At 48.0% G+C, this 22,281-nt stretch overlaps 1 protein-coding gene and 1 non-coding gene across 11 annotated transcripts in view; one reads left to right on the forward strand and one right to left on the reverse strand.

Annotated features, from left to right (window-relative positions):
- Window positions 1-298: 298 nt before the first annotated feature.
- The window catches only part of usp54a (ubiquitin specific peptidase 54a), a 40,281-nt gene continuing 18,298 nt past the window's right edge, over window positions 299-22,281 (forward strand). For 2 of the 10 annotated variants that reach the window (XM_084949457.1, XM_084949459.1), the window contains exons 1-2: window positions 8,630-8,937; window positions 16,029-16,702. In XM_084949457.1, the coding sequence (XP_084805583.1) occupies window positions 16,514-16,702 (189 nt within the window). In that variant the 5' untranslated portion in view covers window positions 8,630-8,937; window positions 16,029-16,513. Of the gene's footprint in view, window positions 507-8,626; window positions 8,938-9,008; window positions 9,433-13,269; window positions 13,666-16,028; window positions 16,703-19,479; window positions 22,102-22,281 lie in introns of those variants that run through there. The other 8 variants (XM_084949453.1, XM_084949456.1, XM_084949460.1 and 5 more) reach the window with 8 other exon arrangements.
- trnat-agu (transfer RNA threonine (anticodon AGU)) lies at window positions 2,210-2,283 on the reverse strand. The gene has a single exon. It is a non-coding gene; the product is annotated as a tRNA-Thr (tRNA).

Below are 22,281 nucleotides of genomic sequence, written 5' to 3' on the forward strand. Positions count from 1 at the left end.
CAGCAGGTGGCGCTGAGCACACCTTGTCTAATCATGATTTAAAAGTAGCTTGAGTTTCTTCTTCTGTGGTCCTCCTCTGACATCAGCGCTGCATCAGAGCAAACACAGAGGAGAGGAGGCCTTCAGCAGACACAGAATATCAATATCACAGATCAATATGTGTGACTGATGACTCCAGCGCAGCCAGTTACTGCAGCAGGGAGGCTCACCTGTTGCTCCAGAGGGATGCTGTCCCTTTAAGAGATCCAGGAAGTGCATGGGTGCAGGGGGGGAGGTGTGTGGAGGCAGAGGGAGGTGGTGCTTTTGAGGAAACAGGTGTGTGTGCTGACAGGGATGATGTCATTCTCTTGAGTCACCTGGGAGACGGCTGCTGAGCGTTGAGGGAGACAAAGGAGGAGGTGAAGAGCTGCGACCATCGCTCCTGTTTGTCTCCCTGAGGAGGTGTGAGGAAGGAGACCCAGCCGAGAAGCAGGAGGAGGAGAGCATCTGAATGCTGCTGTGTTAAGGTGAGAGACTGAATGAGACACCCTGACCACACCAAACTCCATTCAAATTTCACCTGATTTTACTTTAAAGCTTCACTGTGGAACTCCAGCTTAGTCCTGAGCTCCTTTGGTGTTTTGCATGCTTTGGCTCACTATCTGCTAACACATCTGTCCCCCCCCCCCCCCCCCCCCCAACACCCCCTCACCACCGCAAAAACTCTGAACAGGGTTTACAGCCAAACTACAGTCAGGTTTATGTAGCTGTAGTTCTTCAGTTTACAGGGTGACAGACCATCAGGTGTAATCAGAGTGTCATGTGGAGAAGAGCACGCCTGGGATCATTTAGAAATGGTGTAATTACACAGTTTGTCCAACGTTGTGGCACCAAGCTCGTTATTGATAATCCTCTCAGCACTGAGAGGAGCAGCAAAGTTCCTCCAAATGGAGTTAGACTAGTTTGTGTTGCAGGTGTCAGTGTGTGGCAGAAACACCTGAGAGCAAACAGGCGACTAACAGTCTGTCAACACAAAGTACTCGATGACGCACAGTTGCCCCTGGCTGTGTGTGCGTGTCACCATCGTATGATTGTGAGAGTAAACAGTAGCGATGCAGAGCAGTGGAGGCTGAGGTCATGCAGGAAGTAGTCATAGTGAAATGAAAACAAGGTGATAGCAGCGTGGTGTCACATGACAGGCAGGTTAATGTTTAGCAGGTTTGACTGGTGCTGTTTTTATGTGAAACTTTATTGACTCACCTGTGTGTATCGTGCAATAATGGACCAAACTGCAGTTTACTGATCATGGATTATTGTTCTTCTACAGCTTCAGCGAGTATAGTTTTAACTCTTCACCACTTTCTAATAAAGTGAGAAAGTCATTTAAAAATAATCAAATTGAAATAAAAGGACAATAAAAGGTGCAGTAAAGGTGGCAGAGAATACATGGGTATAGTTTTCCAGGTGAGGCTGTGAGAACTTCCAAAGTTGGAAACTTATCCCGGAAACTCCCGTGTGTTTTACGATACGACGGTGGCGACACCTGAGGGAGCTGTAGCCATCACTCCGAACTCCTCGTGGGATGATGTCTGCTTACAGAGTGTAGGCGAGTTTTTCTTAGCAAAGTTCCTGAGTGAGTGACGTGATCCTGAAGCATCTGCAGCTGTTTGAACTCGCCAAATTCTAAGGAAAGGCACTTCAGTGCTTCCTTTATTACCTTCTTTAGCAGAGAAAGTGTGACCGACATCATCTAAAAGTTTGTCAGCAGTGTGTTTGCTGCTCCATAACATAATCTGCTGAAGTGTGTTCAACACTCAGCGACAGGCTGTTAAACCCACGGCTGAACTCTGAACATCAAACTGCTGGAAGAACATCTGCTTTTAGTCCAGATGTTGCCTTATGAGCTTGGTTAACGGGACCAGCTCGTGTTCAGTTTCAGTCATGTCTGTTGTTGTATTGCAGCATTTATGAATGTTATGAAAGCATTTTCAGATCAGCTAAGAGAAGGAAACGAATCCCGACTCTCCTTCTCTCTCACTGCCTTCTAACATGCCTTCCCCCTCTCCTCTTCTTTATCTTTAGAGAGTTTTGCTTAGCTGGTTAAAACACCTGCTAGGGTTCAAATCCCAGCAGTGCCTTTGCACTGATGTCTAACCTCTCCTCTTCTTACAAATGAAACAGGAAAAACTTGTACCACAGCATCTTCAATGTAATGGTACCAAGAATTGCAAGGCACTGCTGGGACTTGAACCCAGGCTCTCCTGTTTACTAGACAGGTGCTTTGACCAGCTAAGCCACAGCGCCTCCTGCTGTGTTTGGCTTTCAGACATGTTCCATCATCGTGCAGCACCTGGGTGAAGCTGGAGGTTTCCATAAAGTCTGTGAAAAGTTCTAGCAGTGGTTCAGACTGTGATTCAATGCTGACCCTGATAGCCACCGACAGAACCACAGCACCTCCACCCACCTTCAGAAGGAGCCCTGAAGCTTCAAGGAGGCGCTGTGGCTGAGCTGGTCAACAGGAGCTCTGGGTTCAAGTCCAAGCAGTGCCTTTGGGCTCTCCATTTGAAACCATCTGCATCAACTGCATGATGGATGCATCTGCATCCATCATGCAGTTAGGAAAGTCTGTGTATGTCCTCAGTTATCCACCTCTCGGTACTCTTGAGAGCTTTAAAAACTTCTTTTCACCTGATCCAAGAAGCTTCTTCAGTTCTAGAACAAATGCTGGAGGGTCCCAGGCATTAAACTGCTAGTGGAGCTTCTGAGGGTTGTTCACCCAATATTGATGTCTTGGGCATGTCTAAATCTTCATTGTGTCCTCTTCTTGGAAATGAAGGACAGAAAGCATAACTCCCAATGCTTCCCGCCATCAGCAGTCTTTAATGGAAGATAATGATATTGGTAGGCAGGAAGGCACTGCTGGGATTTGAAACCAGGAGACACTTAAAAGAAGCATCCCATGCTTCCTTTAAGTGTGTCTGTGATGAACCAGTGGCTTCCACTGATGAACCAGTGGCTTCCACTGGTTCATCAGTGCTGTGAGGGAGGAAAGGATGCAGTAATGTGTGTTTTTTTTATTATAACTTATATACTGTTCACTGTTAGCTGTTCTGTCACTTTTCTGCCTCCCAAAAACACTTCCTTTGTTTCTGTTTTGTTTCCTGACTTTTTAAAACTTCTGTGGGCTTCTTTTCTATTTGCATTGTGTTGTTTTGTTAGGCTGTAGTGTGTTTGACCTCTCAGGGCCACCGTACCAACCCCAGCTACGCTGCAGAAGTTTGTTAGCAAAGAGCAGTCCTGACTTCTCCTGCAGAGACAGGTGTTGGAGTGACTGTGATTGTTGAAGCTGTTTTGTGGCCCAGTAAACACAAGCAGCTGCTGTGTGTGTGTGTGTGTGTGTGTGTGTGTGTGTGTGTGTGTGTGTGTGTGTGTGTGTGTGTGTGTGTGTGTGTGTGTATGTGTGTGTGTGTTTGTGTGTAGACTCTTTATGCTGGAATCTTTCTCACTTCAGCGAGCGCTTTGTCCATCATCTCAGATTCGGGGAGGGATGGTTGCTGTCAGATTGCAGTGTGTGAGGCGATGGAAGTGACTCACAGTGTTTGAAAACACGTTGGATGGCGCCCGCGGTCCAACAGTAGCACGCCAGCATGAGGAAACCACAGGAAATAAACAAACTGGCTTGTTTGTGAACTGCAGAACGTCACATTAGACGTCTCATTCTGCAGGCATTGGAGATTTTTGCAGCAGTGATACATGAAAAAATGAGCTTATTTTCTGGTGAATATAAAGTGGTGTTTGCATGAATATTAAACTCTGAAATGAGTGAACAGGTGGCTGAACTCACAACTGCGTTTTCCCAAAAAGCTGGGACACTGTAAAACGTCAAAAGCAGAATGGCTCCTTCCTGTGTCCTCCCGTGAAGCAAGAAATTATCTGTAGAGGCCGAAACAGTTTGTGTAGCTGGCTTCTCGTCAGGGTCATTCGAGGAAAAGCCAAGTGAAGGTCAAAACACCCAAACTGCATAGGAACAAACCTCTGATAGGTCTGTGTGTGTTTAAAGGCCGCATCCTCCTGAGGCCACATTTGTAGGCCGATTACGTCACAGCGACGCGGCGAAGGCTGATCAAATTCATAGACGCCTCCAAAATCAGCCGACAAATGTGTCCTCCTTTTCCCCAGACTTGAAGGATGGGTCGGTTGTATTCCTCGTGGCCCACCATATCCCAGAATTCATAGCGCAACTCAATTCCCGTTTCCAACAATGGCGGCAGCTACTTAGTTTTAATATTACTCTTATTATTCTTTCTGGGTCACAAAATAAAGTTTTAAGACATTTTCAGGCGAGAATGTAGCTGTGTAAACTTCAAATATCTGCTCGGTTTATCAAGACACCACATATTTTCAAAAGTGCTCCGATGTTTTCAGAGACGTCTGTTACCCACTAGCTCGATAGCTGACCGGGGCGAGAACAGCGAACTCCCGGCACATCGTTGTCAGACCCCATGATATATAAGTGTTTGATTTGTTCCTGAGTAAATCGGTTTGGCTGAGATTAAAGTTCTAGTTTTCACACAGCTGAATAAACATCAAACAGACAAGTGATCATCAGAAGTGTGAGACGGTCGAGAGTTTACTCCAGTGTCCTGTTATATTTTAGATAGAAAGGAGTTTATTAAACTCCACCGAGACCGAGGCCAGACTGTTTCACAGCCTCACACTTCCGGCCTTCTCAGTCTTCAAAGGACCCAGCCCACGTAGAACGCGAAGGCCGGGTCCTGAGGAGGACGCAGCCTCTGAATTTGGATACAGCTTGTGTCACCATCTACCTGTCAGTCATAGTGGCCACGCCCCCTAACATTGCAAACTTTAAGCCTTAATCCAATTGAAAAACTTGAGTAAAATAAAACACAGGTGAAAGTATCTACAGGGATCAAACAGTTTGTGTATCAGGCTGTAAACATGTTTATTTCTGCTGGAAAGTTTTAACATGGGAGTCTATGAGCACTGACTCATGCTGCCTCTGCTGGATGTTAGAGGAACTGCAGCTTTTCCAGCCCTGTAGGCACACACTTCAGGCTGTTAAACCAATGAAACTTTACAGCCCTGTCCCATGTTGGATCCCATCGTGTGTGCTCTGTTTTCAGATTTCCATCATTTGTTCTCATCTTTTCTTTGACGTTGTTGCTGAAGCTTTCAGGCTCAAACAGAAACAGTATAAATCTGTGCCAGCGCTCTCTGATGAACACGCTGTGTGTAAATGAGCTGAAACCTGGTCACTGACACTTGTTACCGCCTGTAGCAGGACAGTGAAACACAGGAACGAGAAGATAACTTTAGACTGATGTGGCAGCCCTCGGAGGACACTGTGCCTTTTTTTGGCGTGGATAAACACAGCTGGTGGCGATAAGCGTCACTCAGCAGTGGAACATCTCAGCAGGAGCTTCAGAAACAGGCTGGACAGTTTCCACCGGTGGAAATATCCCGTCAGTGCAGTTAGACTCAGATCTGAGATCAGCCTGGCTGTTCCCCCACGCTGTGATTTAAACTGTGAGTCCTGAGCTCACAGTCGTCATGCTTTGCACCTCTGAAGTAAAACATCGGCTGACACAGCCCGCCTCCTGATCTGATTTAGTCGGTTCATGTTGAGGTTGTTTGTCAGAAAGGCTGGTTCAGAAAAGTGCCAGTGATTAAGTACCAGGATGCATTCTGAGCACACTTGTTGCTGAATGCAGCGATCTGATTGGTGAGAGCTGTTAATTAGTCCTGTGAACAGCTGTGTTAGAAGATTCACAGATTTTACGTGTTCGCGGTTTAAAGGCCCAGCTCTCACATTTGACAGTAAAAACATGGTGTCTGTCCACTTTAACCACACACTCCCTCTAACCACTGTTGTCTGTGTGCTGTGACCTTTGACCTCTGTACCGCTCACTCTGCCTCCCTCTGGGTGGAAAACCACCCTCCTCCTAACTTGATTCAGTCAGACGTGAATCGAGATTAAAGAGTTGAGCGAGCTCAGAGATCGCCCCCTGCTGGCCATCAAAAAGACTGCAGCTTTAAGGTGCTTCCACTTTCCCGAGAGTCTCTTTAATACTTTAAAGAATAGAAACTGCAGAAGAAAGAAAGAGAGGCAGCGGAGAGTCTTTTGGCACGTTCACACTGACATCGTCTGCTTTTAATTAAAAAGTCAGAAGCAAACAAACGAGCGAGTGAGCGTGAAGCGTCTGCTGCTGCGCTCCGGTTCAGCCCAGTTTAATGAGAGCCAGGCGGATTCCTCCCAGCAGAGGAATGTTTGAGGCTGCACTGCGGTTCAGACGTGTTCTCCACCCAAACATGAGCCGAGCCGCTCCTGTTATTTCATTAAACAGCGTGGACTTACTGCTCGGCCCTCCTCCTGTTTTTACCGTGGCTGCAGCAGATCCTCTGCAAGGAGAAACAAGTCTTTACGTTCTGATATTAAACGATTCTTTAATGACTGTGTTCTATGAGCATCGTTTCTCTGGGCCGGTGTTTCCTGGGGTTCATCGAGTGCTGCTGCTGTTGTTTCTGGACTGCAGCTGTTTCCACTCATAAAGTCACTCAGCTTCAATTTTCTCTGTGACATAAAAACCATAAATTAATTTTGTTTTGCTGCGGTTTCATTTGTTTCCATGTGAGCAGCTGTATGAAGTCTGGGAGTGACCCATTCAGTCTAAAAGTCAGGCGGAAAATATAACAAAATGTGGCAAATCCAGTTTTAATCTATTTGCTGTGTTATCATATTTAGCAAATAAAAAAATCTAAATCTGTTGAGATGTGGGCCACGGTGCGCAACGCACAGTCGAAAATCAAAAACAGGATTTTTCTCTCATTTATTTGACTGATTTTTCTGCTCCTTCATTACTTTGGTCATGAAGTGTGAACAGCCACGGTGGAGCTCTCAGTTATGAGCCCAAAATCTGTGCCATGCTTCATATTTTCCAAAACTGCCCAGTGTGGGCCACTTAGGGGTCTGTGCGGGACCAGTTCTGGGCCCCGGGCCTTATGTTTGACATCACTGAATATCTATGATGCTGGATTGTTATAGACAAAGCTACAGCAGTATATGTGTCATTAAAATCATCTCCAGCTGCAGTTTGGTAATAACCCTCTGCTTTTTCACCACCAGGGGGCAGCATTTTAATGTGTTTTCTGGGTCTTTCTTTTTTCCCTGTTTCTCCAAATTCATTAGGAACCGAAGATTTTTAACTTCACTAAAAATGGACAAAAATAAGAACAAGTTGTTTTATGCCCTTTCCAGTGAAGGTCTTAACTCTGTATTCTCACAGATAGGTGGGGTGTGTTTGTGTGGGGGTGGTTGCTATGGCTGTGCCCCGGGCCCCACATTTTCTTCATCTGTCCATGTCAGTGTGTGTGCCGACTCAAGGAACAGAAAGGACTTTTACTTATTAAAACCATGAATGATGGTTTAAACGTGTGCATCATGAGCCCTGTGCAGCTCCTGCAGTCAGAGCTGAGCCCAAAGCGTCCTCCTGTGCTCCGAATGTGATCAATAACCTCATCGATAGAGCCTCACGCACGCACGCACACACACACACACACACACACACACACACACACACGGTCGGCTGATGACTTCAGCACTGCTGCGTGCTGCACAGTCAGCTTGCAGGTCTTTATTTTCACCATAACACTCCCAGATTAGTCTCTTGTTTTCAGATACAACTGTGCTGAAAAGCTCATGACTTTATTTAAATGTGATCATACTGAATTCACCTAATCTCACAGTAAATCCATGTGTTTACTTTAAATATACCCTAAAGGGTCCAGTGTTAGGACACATTTAGCACAAAAACATTCATCATTTTTTAAAAACACAACAAATGTCCCTTAGCCGCTCTTACATGTTGGATCAAAGAAACGGGCGGTACCAGAGATTTACTGTAAAAGCATACTTCAGAACAAACGTCATTATAAAATCTGCTTGCGTGTTACTTAGTGAGAGTGAGGGAGAAAAAATGTTAGATATACACACTCGAGGACGTTTGGGGGGCGAAACGATAACTTTAAAGCATCAGTGCTCTAGTCCCAAAAGCTGCAGTTCCTCTAGTGTCCAGCAGAGGCTCCAGCATGCGTCAGCCCCCATAGACTCCCATGTTAAAACTTCACATGAGAAATGTTTACAGCCTGATACACAAATGATCATTTCCACCTTAATTACAGCTGTATTAAAGTTCTGTTACGCGATAAGAGGAAGTCAAAGAGGAACGTAGAGAAGGAGAGTACCTCTATATGCAGATGACACAGTTTTACATAGTGGAGAACAGAGACTAACAGTTTATCAGGGGTTCGTTTCAGGAGGCAGAGACAAATGACTATTAGGGGCGTGGCCTCTGTGACTGACAGGTGGATGGTGACACAGACAGCTGTAGCTGCTAGCTTTGTGTTTGTGCTGATGGAGCCTTTTTAATGACATAATGTGACCAATAATATGGCTGCTGTGAGGTCACCGTACTACAGACCTATCAGTGTCTGTAACTCCACCCTCTCGTCCTAACAGGGCTCTTCTGTCTTGGCAGCAAAAATGTCCATCTTTTATATACAGGTAATGCTGGCTCAGCGGCTGAGCGTGCACACTTTATGACGTGTTTTACTGCAGGTGTAACACACATGAGCGTGACCAACGGAGCTTAGTTCCGGTGTTTTTCCCGGTTCAGTAAAGGACCTTTGCTTGACTTTTACTTGAATCACCCTGAGGAGCAGCAGCAGTCCTCGGAAGCCTCCGTCTCATACGCACGCACGCGCTCACGTGCTCACACACCATCGCACCGGCGCACGCGCTGGTGCTCGCGCCCCATGCTGCAGGTAGTAACCCCTCCCCCTCCGTCCTGCCGCTTCAAACACAATAACCTCCGCCGCCGCTCCTTCCCCGGACGCGCCGGCCGCCTTCCCCCGGGCTCTGCCTCGCTGCTCCGGCCACAGGTGAGCTCCTTTCATGCCTCCATGTTTCCGCTTTCTCGCCTGCGTGTTCAGCTCGAGCCTCGGAACGCAGCAGTGTCACCGGGCTGTCGGTACCGGGCACAACCGGGACCCGCTGGCGCTGCCAGGCTCCCCGGCCGGAGTCCGTGCTTCCGTGCTGCCAGCTGGAGGCTGTGCCCGGGTCAGTCCGGCCCGCCGAAGCTGCTTCGCCCTCATTGTTCTCCCGTGAAGTTTGCTAGAAGTGATGTAATGTAGCCCCGGTGCGGTGCGCCGGACTCCGGTTAAAAACTGCGGGTTTTCCGCCGCACTGCTACGCTGCTTCTGCGCACGTTTCGGGTTTGATCCCGACTCCGTGTGTCGGGGTCACTCACACACCGCGTACACACCGGTCCTCATCTTTATGTCATCGATCCCAACTCCATCCGTGGATCCTTGCTGTTCTTCATCACCGGGAACAACAGGCTGGGACTTTTAAAGAGATCTGTTTGGTTATGAAATGTAAGTGTGGGCTGGAACTGAACCAGCCGAATTAAAGCGCTGTTCCCGATTTTTAAAACGGCATTTCTTTAATATTATTTACCTTGTGTGCTGTGCTTAGCAAGCAAAGAAACATTAAAGTACCATGTTTTTAAAAGGAGTTTGGCGCGGTGCGACAAAATGCGATGGAATGAGTGGTTTCTTAGATTTTCGTGTAACAAATGAGATTTCAGAGCCAAAAACTACAAAACTAGCTGCTCTCATGTTCCACACATGGGTGGTCACCGATTGTGGTTTAATGAATCATCGTGAACAGAAGCAGGTTTAATCGGAGTAAAACAACCTGTAGGTCTGGTTTCACTGCAGCTCCATCAGGCTGAAGCATCTCCACCTCTCAGGGAAGTTTTGGAGGTGCAGCAGCTCTCACTGTCCTGCAGGAAATGTGAGTTATGTAGTGTGCCGGGGTGGCCACTGAGGTTTAAATTAAAGAACATTATTCAGCAGTATTCATGGGAAAATAATGTGCTGAAAGAACAGGAGGAGGAGGAGGAGGAGGAAGACCTCCTCCCAGTCTGGATGATTTACTGTTGATTCACTGAACTGATGGAGCTGCTGCTGCTGTGAGGAATGTGGAGAGTGAAAATTAGAACAATATTTTGAGAGGAGAGGGCGTGATGACGGGAAATGGCTGAAGCGCTCACATGGGAAAAAGTTTGTGAGTTAGAAGCTTTAAAGTCCTGTTTCTGAAGTGAAACCAGAGCAGCAGCAGCATCATCATCATCACTGATCGTTACATCTGAGGCTGACATCCCAACACCGGACTGCAGATAAGACACGTGAGTGAGAGCTGAGAGAATAATTAACCGTGGAGCTGTTATTGTCGTATCTGTGTAACAGCTTCTAAAGTTGCAGTGTTGTTGGAAAATATTCAGACTTGAAATCTGTAAATCAAACGATTTTCCAGCTCAGACACAAACAGATAATAACAGTGATAATAAAGTTTGCTTGTACCGCGCATTTCAATACCAGCGTTACAACGCGCTTCCTGGAAATGATGAACAAACTGAAAGAAAATTATAAATCTGTGATTTTAATCATTAAAATGAACTCAAAGCCTGAGATGAGCTGTAAATATTCTCCAGCATGAAGCGTGGGTCTGCGAGAACCCCACTCGTGACCTCTGAAGCTCTCACAGGTCTCAGCAAAGTTTGGCAGGTTGCTAATGACAGGCTAAATGAGAACGCTGGCGTCGTTAGGGCTGCTTATTTTAAATATGTGTCTTTAAAAATAGTTAAAAACCTTCCAAAGTGAGCAGAAAGGAAAATGTCTGCATTGTGCCGCAGTGATGTCAGCCGAAGTGTGGACAAAGGGCCGCGCTGTACTTTGGTGTGATACCACTTTGCACCACAAGATGGTGCAGTGAGCAGTCATGTGTCCACGGTGTAGTTCAGTTACAGGTTAATGCTGGCGTTTCACTTCCTGTGATTGGCTGAAACATCTGTGAGACACCGGATCGGTGCCGCTCTGGTTCCCTCAACTGAAACAGGATTCTTTTCATCACAGACAATAATCTGTGTTTTCATCAAGTTGCATCACTCTTAATCAACTTTAAAATTAGGAAACACCGCTAACGTTAGCCACACGCCTGCACTGACTCACTAATGCAGCTGATGTACATCATCGTCTGCATCACCCTGCTGCCAAACCTGCAGACATTACAACATGTAAACATCATTTTTTGGACCGATTGTGAATAAAACATGACTTGAATTCATGGGAGTGACAGCAGGCGTCTTTTCTTCTGCTGCTGGTGTTTAAAAAGCAGCCGCTCTGAGAGCTGCCGAGGCCGTCATCCTCGGCTCGTCTGAGAGCCTCACAGGGGAGACGACAAGAAGCTAATTCCTCCTTTCACTGAGTGGAATTAAGTGATTGAAGTGCTCCACATTCCCAAATTCTCGGAGTTATTTTGGGGCCGTGGCGGCGCTGAAGGACAGCTGTATATTCATGAGCTCTCCTTTTTAGTCATTAGGCCCCAAATCTTCCTCCAGACGAGCTGCCAAGCAGGTCAGCGACGCCGGGTCTGCCCGGAGAGCGTCTTAGCGAGGATCTGCACAGATCTAAGCTCGGCTGCCGTTAAACGCCTTTAAAGAAACCGCGTCCTCCTCCTCTTCTCACCGCCGTCCATCGCCTCCTCATTATTGAGTGTTTTCTGCATCTGGCACATTTCATTTTTACAAGTATTGACTTTAATTTGATGAATAAATGTTGAGCGGAGGCTCCACGGAGTCCCGCAGGACCCGAGAATCTGCACTTTACATGAATCGAGCTTCAATCGATTTGTTCCAGCAGCCTGAAAACATCACAGAGCGTTTATTAGATTCATCCTGTGGGCAAAGATCCAGGCACAGCAAAGGGAACAGCCTGTGTCTGAGGCCGTCTGCGGAGCACCGAAGCGGACAAAATAAATCACATTTAAAAAATCAAATAAGCTCAAGAACAAACTTTTAGTGCTTATTTATTATCATTATTATTATTTAATTCCAACTGATAAATAGGGCTGCCACGATTAGTCGACTAGTCACGATTACGTCGACTATCAAAATCATCAACGACTGATTTAATAGTCGAGGCGTCGTTTGAAGCTTTGTAAGATCCTGAAAGACGCAGGAATAAGTAGTAGGATTTAAGAGTGTAATAACGGACTGAAACAGAAGATGGCAGCACTGCATGTACAAGGATGCCAGCTGCCGTTAAACCCCGAAGAAGAAGAAGAAGCTCTGTCCCAGAATTCATAGCGCGGCCCAGCGCAGTTTACAACAATGGCAGCAGCTAGTTAGTTTTAATATTACTCTTATTATTCTTTCTGGGTCACAAAATAAACGTTTAACATATTTTCAGGCGAGAATGTAGCTGTGTAAACCTCAAATATCTGCTCAGTTTATCAAGACACCACATATTTTCAAAAGCGCTCCGACGTTTTCGGAGACGTCTGTTACCCGCTAGCTCGATAGCGAGCCGGGGGCTAGGCTCACTAGAGCCGTGAGAACACCGGACTCCCTGCAAATCGTTTTCAAACCCACCGCCGTCTTTCGCTACTCAGGTTAAACATACATAAGTCACTTAGATAACTTAAAAATGTTATTGTTTGGCTTTTTTAGTATTTTATTTGTTCCTGAGTAAATCGGTTTGGCTGAGATTAAAGTTATAGTTTTTACACAGCTGAATAAACATCAAGCAGACAGCTGATTATCAGAAGTGTGAGATGCTGGAGAATATACTCCGGTGTCCTGTTATATTTTAGATAGCAAGGAGTTTATTAAACTCCACCGAAACAATCTGCAGATTTCATTAAAATGTAATAAACTATCATCTTGTCTTTATTTTTAGTTAGCACATACCTTACACACTTAAAGCTGTAAGCTAATGATAGTTATATAAGAGCAGATGCTGCTGGTGCAATAAGCTGTAGTTTTACGTCCAATGGATGATGATCTGATTAGTCGACTATCAAAATAATCGTTTGTGGCAGCCCTAATGACAAATCGACTAGTTACTGCATGTCAATTATTTTTATGGTACTTTATATTAAAAATGAGCATTAAAATCATTAAAATATCAAATGACAAGAACATAGCTGTATTGTATGTATTATTGTATGTAATGTTTGGCATAATAAGTATAAGCAGATTTAAAATGACTTTAGGTTAATAAGTTGAAATGAGCCTCAAATAGCCAAATATTGATCACGTCTTATTGTTTTTATATTTGTATTTACGTCATCGTTCGTTTCTTAACTTCATTGTGGTCTTTGTTTATTTGGCGAATCGTTTTTAAAGAGTCTCAGAGACCAAAAAACCTCAAAAAGAGCCCAAACCAGAACCCCGCCTCCCCGCTCGCATTCCATCTCCACCATCTGGGACGGCAGCAGGTGGAGGACCACCCCCTGCCCTCGAAGTGGAGCAGGTGGAGTGTCTTTGAAGGTCTTGATAAGGAAGACGCAGCCACGGTCGTGGCGTCGGTGCCGGAGCTGGACGGTCCGACTCGCCGAGCAGGGGCTCTCTGGGTTTGGTTGTTTTTGCTCGCTGATGAGGAGCTGCGAGTCTGAAAACAAGGCGTGAACTCACAGACCGAATCTAATCGATGCTCCCCCCACCCCCCGGCTTTATCCCAGCACCCCCACTCTGCCCAGTGCTCCCAGTGCAGCCGCGGTCAGGCTGCACACAGGCAGCACCGAGGCAGCCTGCTGAATTAGAGGTAATTATATCGCTGTGTGTGTGTCTGTGTGTGTGTCTGCGTGTGTGTGTGTGCCGCCTGTGTGTGTGTGTCTGCGTGTGTGTGGCTGTAAAGCCTCTGCGACAGACTGCCGTTTTGTTACATAACCAGTTTTACACTAAATCAGCCTCGGCGCTCACCGGGAGAGGAAATGACCTCCGACCTGTGCTACCACTAATCGCTAACAGGAAGTTAGTCTACAGGTAAAAACCCAAACACCCTAAAAGCGTTAGAGCGGACGATACGATTGGTTTTCTTTGTTTCACCTGTTTGCTGGTCAGCTTTTCATTAATCACTCTGTCATCACCTGTAGGCGCGGAGCTCCGCCCACTTCATTGTTTTTAAGCCTGAGAAAAGAATTGTGTCTGACAAAGACCTCAATAGATGGCCTCAGCTCAGGATTTATCAGATAACTCAAACTTGTGTCCCTCACTGACTCACACGCTTTCTGCCGTGAGCCTGACTCCCTGCTGGAGCCTCCGATGGACGTTAGAGGAACTGCAGCCTGGATGTCCACAGCGCAGTGACCCTCAGTGCCTCGGTGTGTCTCAGTGCACTGGAGCCGCTTTCATTGAGAAAAAATGTCTTGGATTGAATAATAGCTGTAGCGCCACCTGCTGGTTTACCTGCTGTATGTATTTGCCAGATGTGTTTGGGAGAACCGGATTAGAGATGCTGCTCAGAAATTGTCAGAAATCGTGCAGCATGAACGTGTCGTTTGGTCCTCGTCACATTTTAGTTTTCTGCGCAGGAAGTGAGGCGAGTCGTTCGGAGTTTCTCTCGAGTTACTTAAGCTCCATGAGCTCCTCGCTGCCTCTCAGCCTGCCTTTTGCTCTTATTCTTTCCCTTTAAATGACATTTCACTGCCGCAGAGGCAGTCGAATGATCCAGGCTGTTAGTTTGCACTCACCACGCTAAAATCATTTGAACCCTCTTAGATCATAAACAAAGCTGTACGTGTTGTAAGGCAGAAATCACAGCAGTGGTTTGTTGATGATGCAGCCCACGCTGTTTGCTTCACTCTAACCTTCTAACCCTCGGGCTTACAGCCAGACAGAGAACACCTCTGACCTCAGCGAGGTGAATTCAAACGCCCGCCTGAGTCTGTGCTCAGTTGGACTTTATGAAATCGGTCCCAGTTCTGAACCTGTCATGGCTCCTTTGGAAAAGTGTCCACACGGAGACTCGGTCCTGCACAGAGACACCCGCAGACAGACGGCGTAATCCTGACCAGACAGACGCATCTGATCAGGCTAATCCCTCCTCACCTCCCTCTGCTCTGACCTGCAGATTACCACAGGCACGCACACACAGGCACGCACACACATGCACGCACACACAGGCACGCACACACAGGCACGCACACACACGGACACACACCACTTCAGAAGGCACTGCGCTGTGTAACCCTTTCCTAACCCAAACCCTGCTCAAACCTTTGCATTGATCCTTTGAACCAGGAGGTTGGTGCAGGTGGTGCTGGTCGTGTGAGGCGTGCTGGCGAGCGCGTGCTGGCGAGCGCGTGCTGGCGAGCGCGTGCTGAGCTCAGTGAGCTGTTGAACATGCACACCGTGTGACTCATAACCTGTTTGTGAGTGTTTGGCTTTAGTGGGCAGTTTGCATGGAAACAGCCGAGGCTAAAGAGGAAACGCTTCAGGAGCATCGCTCCGCCCGCCGGAACGCCCATCGAGTCTGACAGTTAATGATTAAATGTTAGTAATGGCAGAGTAATGGCAGCCTTGCAGCCTGTCATTACCCAGCACACCTTCATGTCTCTGCTCCTGCAGTTTGCACACAGCTCGGGCCCTGCTGCGCTTCTGCTGATGTCATCAGTAACCGTGCACGTGTTTTAAATCCGGAGGGTGTTACACGTCCGCTGAGGCCCTGCTGGGCTTTAAACAGCAGGAAGTGTTTTACTGTCATTTAGATTTAAGTGTTAACGTCTAATGGAATCAAACGCACGCTCACAAGCTCATCAAATGGAGCTGCAGAATAAAGCAGGGTTTGGTATCAGGGGTCGAGGCGATGGATGCACACAAAGGTTTACAGGTTTCTGTTGTGGTGAAATACTTCCTGTGAGCTTTGGGGACGTCGCAGCACCTCGAACTGCTTTACAGCACCCTTTGTGTTGATGTGTTGGAGCTGGGCGCTGCTCTCGGGACATTTCAGTTTCTTCATCCTGCCAGGCTCAATCGGTCCACACAGAATATCAGAGACGTTTGTCTCTGCGTTTGATGAGCAAAAGGTTGGGTGTGCGTGAGGATGGGGGAGTCAGGCAGAGCATGAACGAGCGCGACAGTAAATAAGGTCCTCCTCTAAAGCCTCCCTGTCCTCTTTCTCTCCAGCAGGTATGTTCTGATTGGCTGCCTGCACTCGACCTCTGACCTCTGACCTGAGTGTGTGTCCGACCTCAGCCCCGTGGCCGCGGCGATGAGGATGACCTGCTCTTGCTGATGTTTGAAGGGTGGATAGAAGGGCAGGAATCCTGGGATTACACAGCAGAGGATTTTGGGAATGCTGGGAATTGTGCGTTTGGAATATTCAGCCTGTAAACAGATGCTCATTAAGAATGTGAAGCCTTTTATTCCCTGAAATACTGAAGTGAGAAATTTTAGATAACTGATACATGTCAAACGTTCAGATGATTTATTGTTTTTTTACATTTTATTGGATGCTAACGTTCCTGTTTGACTTCACGTTCTTCGATTCTGGATATTTTTATCTCCGCCTCCCTCTTGGCTGGAGGAAATGGATCAATCTGCACTGAAGCGAGAATACGCGACAGGAAGTTGATCCCTACAGGGAGCGAGGACGAGAACAAACTGGGAATATGTCGTGGAAGAGGAACTACTTTGCATCAGGCAGCAGTGGAAGTGGTGTCAGCGGAGGAGGAGGAGGAGGAGGTGGGGCTGGGACGCAGGGAATCCTGACACCTCGCACCATGACGTCCATCGCTCCCAGCAAAGGGCTGAGCAACGAGCCGGGACAGAACAGCTGCTTCCTGAACAGCGCTCTGCAGGTACCGCCTCACGCTCTGACCTTTGGCCCCAGCTTTTAGGCTGGATGTGTGTGTGTGTGTGTGTGTGTGTGTGTTACTTTCTGTGGAATCATTTACTCAGAAGTCAGATGTTTCCTAAGTGTAACGCTTATTTTCAACAGCATTAAATTACAAAACGAGCTGCTCAGACAGCGCTGAGCTCTGTGCGTCTCACACACACACACACACACACACACACACACACACACACACACACACACACACACACATTTCCAGAAGGTACAAAGACTTAATTCTTCAAATAATTCAAATTTATACAGAGTCAGTAATTGCAGGCCTCACATTTTTTCACAACTTATGCTTAATAGAGACTGCGATGATGATGAAGATGATTATTATTGTTGTTATTGTTGGTCTTGTGCAGGAAAAGAAACTCAGGAAAACACCTGTTGAGTTTAAAGGCCGCGTTGAAGAGCTGAAACACATGCGTCGCTGTCATCTCACAGCAAGAAGGTCCTGGGTTTACGCCACCATGTGGGCGGGGCCTTTCTGTGTAGAGTTTGTGTGTTCTCCCACAGTCCAAACATGTGCAGTTAGTGGGGTTAGGTTAACTGGTGACTTCAAATTGCCTGTAAGTGTGAATGGTTGTCTGTCTCTCTGTGTTAGCCCCATGACACACTGTCCATGGTGATGGCCCCAATAAAGACAAGTGGAAGAGGACAGATGGATGGACGGACGGATGATGGATGGATGGATGGACAGACACACGGTTGGTTGGATGGATGGTTGGATGGACAGACAGACAGATGGTTGGATGGATGGATGGACAGACAGACAGATGGTTGGATGGATGGATGGACAGACAGACAGACAGTTGGTTGGATGGACAGACAGACGGTTGGTTGGATGGACAGACAGACAGTTGGTTGGATGGATGGACAGACAGATGATTGGTTGGATGGTTGGTTGGATGGATGGACAGACAGATGGTTGGATGGATGGACGGACAGACGGATGGATGGATGGATGGATGGACAGACAGACGGATGGATGGATGGATGGACAGACAGATAGACGGTTGGTTGGATGGACAGACAGACGGTTGGTTGGATGGACAGACGGATGGATGGATGGTTGGATGGATGGACGGACAGACGGATGGATGGATGGACAGACAGACAGACGGTTGGTTGGATGGATGGACAGACAGATGGTTGGATGGATGGTTGGTTGGATGGATGGACAGACAGATGGTTGGATGGATGGTTGGTTGGATGGATGGACAGACAGACGGTTGGTTGGATGGATGGACAGACAGATGATTGGTTGGATGGACAGACAGACAGATGGTTGGATGGATGGACAGACGGATGGATGGATGGACAGACAGACAGACGGTTGGTTGGATGGACAGACAGACGGTTGGTTGGATGGACAGACGGATGGATGGATGGATGGACAGACGGATGGATGGATGGACAGACAGACGGTTGGTTGGATGGACAGACAGACGGTTGGTTGGATGGACAGACAGACGGTTGGTTGGATGGACAGACGGATGGATGGATGGTTGGATGGATGGACAGACAGACAGATGGTTGGATGGACAGACAGACAGATGGTTGGATGGATGGATGGACAGACAGACAGATGGTTGGATGGATGGATGGACAGACAGACGGATGGATGGATGGATGGACAGACAGACGGTTGGTTGGATGGACAGACAGACAGATGGTTGGATGGATGGTTGGTTGGATGGACAGACAGATGATTGGTTGGTTGGATGGACAGACAGATGATTGGCTGGTTGGATGGACAGACAGATGATTGGTTGGTTGGATGGACAGACAGACAGATGGATGGATGGACAGACAGACGGATGGATGGATGGACAGACAGACAGACGGTTGGTTGGATGGATGGACAGACAGATGGTTGGATGGACGGTTGGTTGGATGGACAGACAGACGGTTGGATGGATGGATGGTTGGATGGATGGATGGTTGGATGGATGGACAGACAGACGGTTGGATGGACGGTTGGTTGGATGGATGGACAGACAGACAGACGGTTGGTTGGATGGACAGACAGACAGATGGATGGATGGATGGTTGGTTGGATGGACAGACAGATGATTGGTTGGTTGGATGGACAGACAGATGATTGGTTGGTTGGATGGACAGACAGACAGATGGATGGATGGACAGACAGACAGATGGATGGATGGACAGACAGACAGATGGATGGATGGACAGACAGACGGATGGATGGACAGACAGACGGTTGGTTGGATGGATGGACAGACAGATGGTTGGATGGACGGTTGGATGGATGGACAGACAGACGGTTGGATGGATGGATGGACAGATGGTTGGATGGATGGTTGGTTGGATGGACAGACAGACGGTTGGATGGACGGTTGGTTGGATGGATGGTTGGATGGATGGACAGACAGACGGTTGGATGGACGGTTGGTTGGATGGACAGACAGACGGTTGGATGGATGGATGGTTGGATGGATGGACAGACAGATGGTTGGATGGACGGTTGGTTGGATGGACAGACAGACGGTTGGATGGACGGTTGGTTGGATGGACAGACAGACGGTTGGATGGATGGATGGACAGACAGACAGATGGTTGGTCTTTAAATGCCTTTATTCGACTTTATAATCTGCTGAATTAAAGATGTTGTACATGTTTGCGCCGTCTCAGATGCTCGTGTGAGGTTTGTGTGTTTTCGGTGTTTCTTCTGTAATAACAGTCTGAACGGTGCTCATTACTGAATGACTGGCGGTGGTTTGGTTTAACCCTCTGTGAGTCAGCGGAGGTCTGACTGATGTAAACGCATGTCCTCCAGACGAGCCGTTCGCCGTCCCGTCGTGACGCCCTGTTTCTTAAAATGCTCGCCGCTGCACAGCCTCGCACTTTCGCCGCAGTGCCTTTGAGCCAATCAGCTGGCACTGCAGCAGGTAAACAACACGGGTCCGCCATCCGACACACCCTCTCTAATAACAGCCCGGCTGATCTGCGCCGCTTCTTTGAGTGAGGCTGTAATGAGCGCGTGCAGCAGCGTCGCCTCCCAGACTGAAGGCAGCGCTCGTTAATGACTCATCGGGAGGGGGAGGGTGGAGGAGGGTGGTAATTATCGGCGTAAACAGGCTGACTCGTTAACCCCTCGTGGTGAGGCTGGCGGTCTGTGCTGCTGAAGTGACGGCGCTCGTTATGAGCTTAGAGGCTGAGCGGCACAGGTCAGAGGTCACCACACAAACACACGCACCTTTGCAGGTGTGCGACATCATGTGAACAAAGCTGCTGCTCATCATTATATTCCGGTTTCTCACACACCCATGAGTCCCAGACATCCGATCGGCAAAACTGGAGCTCCGACTTCTTGGATCAACATCAAAGAGTCTGAGGTAACGACCTGCCTCAGGTGTCCGTCCGACCATGAACACATGCTTCCTCCTGACTCCTGCACCTTTTGGACCCTGCAGCTGTCCGTCCGCCCGGTCACGTCAAACCGTAATGGATCAAACGGAGCGAGCCTGTGGGGCGCCGCGCCAAGGTGAGTAGGTGGCGGATCGGAGAGACATCAGTACTGACGGGACGCACAGAGGCTTCGATGTGATGAAGGCAAAATGAAGAGGAAGAAGATCGCAGTAACAAGCAGCTGCTCACACTCCATCAATATCATCATCCTCCTCCTGCTGCTGCTGCTCAGAACATCCACCTCTCCAAGAAAGCCTCGCACACTCTGACTTTATTTTACTTTGGTCACTCACGTGTGAGTTGATGTTATTAGTCATGTGTAGTATGAGCAGCACAGGTGTATGAACACAGCATGTAAAACACCACAGAGCTCATTTTTTAAAGGCTTCAGGCTGCAAACATCAAACTTCTTCAGTTGTTGATCCTGGAAATTCAGTGAGTCTGTCCCCATTGACTCCAATGTTAAATCTTTCCAGCATTCATAACCTGATACGCACACTGATTGTTCTCTAGCGATAATTCCCCCTCACAGCATGTGTTTAAATTGTATTAAAGTTAGCATTATTAGGGGCGTGGCCCCTTTGGCTGACAGGTGGATGGTGACACAGGTGGCTGTAGCTGCTAGCTTCACCTGAACTGGACCTCTGGACCGTGTTTGTGCTGTTTTTTGATGGCCTCATCAGTAAAATGCTGCTGTGATGTCACTGTACTAACGGACCGAGGGAACATCTCGGATTTTGATTGGATGTTCCTGATTATCAGCTGAGTGTCGCTCCCGTAGAGTCTGTGGTGGACCCTTTGTGTTTGCGTGTTGTTCGTCCTGCAGGTTTCCGTTTGGGCTTTGATTTAAGTGACGACTGCGGCTCGTCCGGCTGATCTTTGTGCTCAGGTGTTGATGTTTCCTCCTGCTGCGTCCTGCAGGCTGATTTTATCCTTTCAAAGCAAAAAAAAGCGCTAAACGCTGATTCCCCTGTGGGACGTGTGCTCGGCGTGCCGATCTGCACAGACGGTTTGTTACCTGGTTGACCTGCTGGAGGCCGCAGCGACATATTGCAGCCGGCGGGGGGGCGGGGACAGGAAGGAGGAAGCAAACGGCCAAATGCTGACGCTGCAGTTTGTTTCACTGAGGACTCAGGTCCAAGCGTGAATCAGATCAGCGCCTCTCCGTCTGCTTTTAAGCCCCAGCATCACGTCTGAATCGTCCTGATCAGCACATTTCTGTTCACCCCGTGTCGGTGTAATAGACACCCGGCTGTGTGCTTCAAACACACCAGCATTTGTCTGCAGCGCGAGTTTGTTCTGATGATAATTTCCTGCGTTAGTGTGAAATGTTTCATGAAGGGATTCAGCTCACTGTGAATGAAAGTAAGTCAAACATCCATGTTCTCACAGGCTGTTTGATGTGAAGTCTGCAGGTCGTGAGGTTGTGAATGGATCAGATCACCGTGTCGACACCTCCATCAGGGACTGTCTTTAAATGTGAAACCCTGCAAGTTTAAAGCATAGTAATGGTTAAACCGTGGTTATGGTTGGTTCACTGTTTCAGATGGCTGAGTGGTTAGGCCTGGCTGTTTCTGCTCCTCTGTCACGAGCTCAGCTGGGATCTTTCTGCGGTTGGCGGCTCGGTGCCGGCCCCGGCTGCAGGCACGTCTCAGTCACTGAGACAAACACAAACCACTCACTCGTCACAGGCAGACAAACACACACGCACACACTGCAGGATTCAGAACTGTCCGACCCTCCGGGCCCCCGCGGATCGTTTTAAAACCCTCCTCATGAGTAAAGTGATGAAAAAATTCCTCCGTGTCTGGATTCCTGCTGCTCGGCGGGAGGCGAGGCGCCCGGCTTCTCCGCGGGGTTCAGCTAACGCGGCGTAATGCCCCTTTAACCCACGCCGGCCCTCACGGCTGCTCCGGTCTCAGTCTGGTGAGTTTTGGTGCCACGTAGCTCCGCCCTTATCCACCCGGCGAGTCCTGATGTCTTTCCTCCGGCTCTGACACGTTTGCTTCGATGGTTTCTGGTCTCGGCTTAAATCCTCAGAGCCGTCTTTAGCTTCTGCTCCACTAATTCAGTTTCCTGTCAGTGTTTGTTTCTGTGTGATATCAA

This window comes from Perissodus microlepis, chromosome 13 (assembly GCF_051167445.1).
Source record: "Perissodus microlepis isolate ML-2025 ecotype Zambia chromosome 13, ASM5116744v1, whole genome shotgun sequence".
Lineage (NCBI taxonomy): Eukaryota > Metazoa > Chordata > Actinopteri > Cichliformes > Cichlidae > Perissodus > Perissodus microlepis.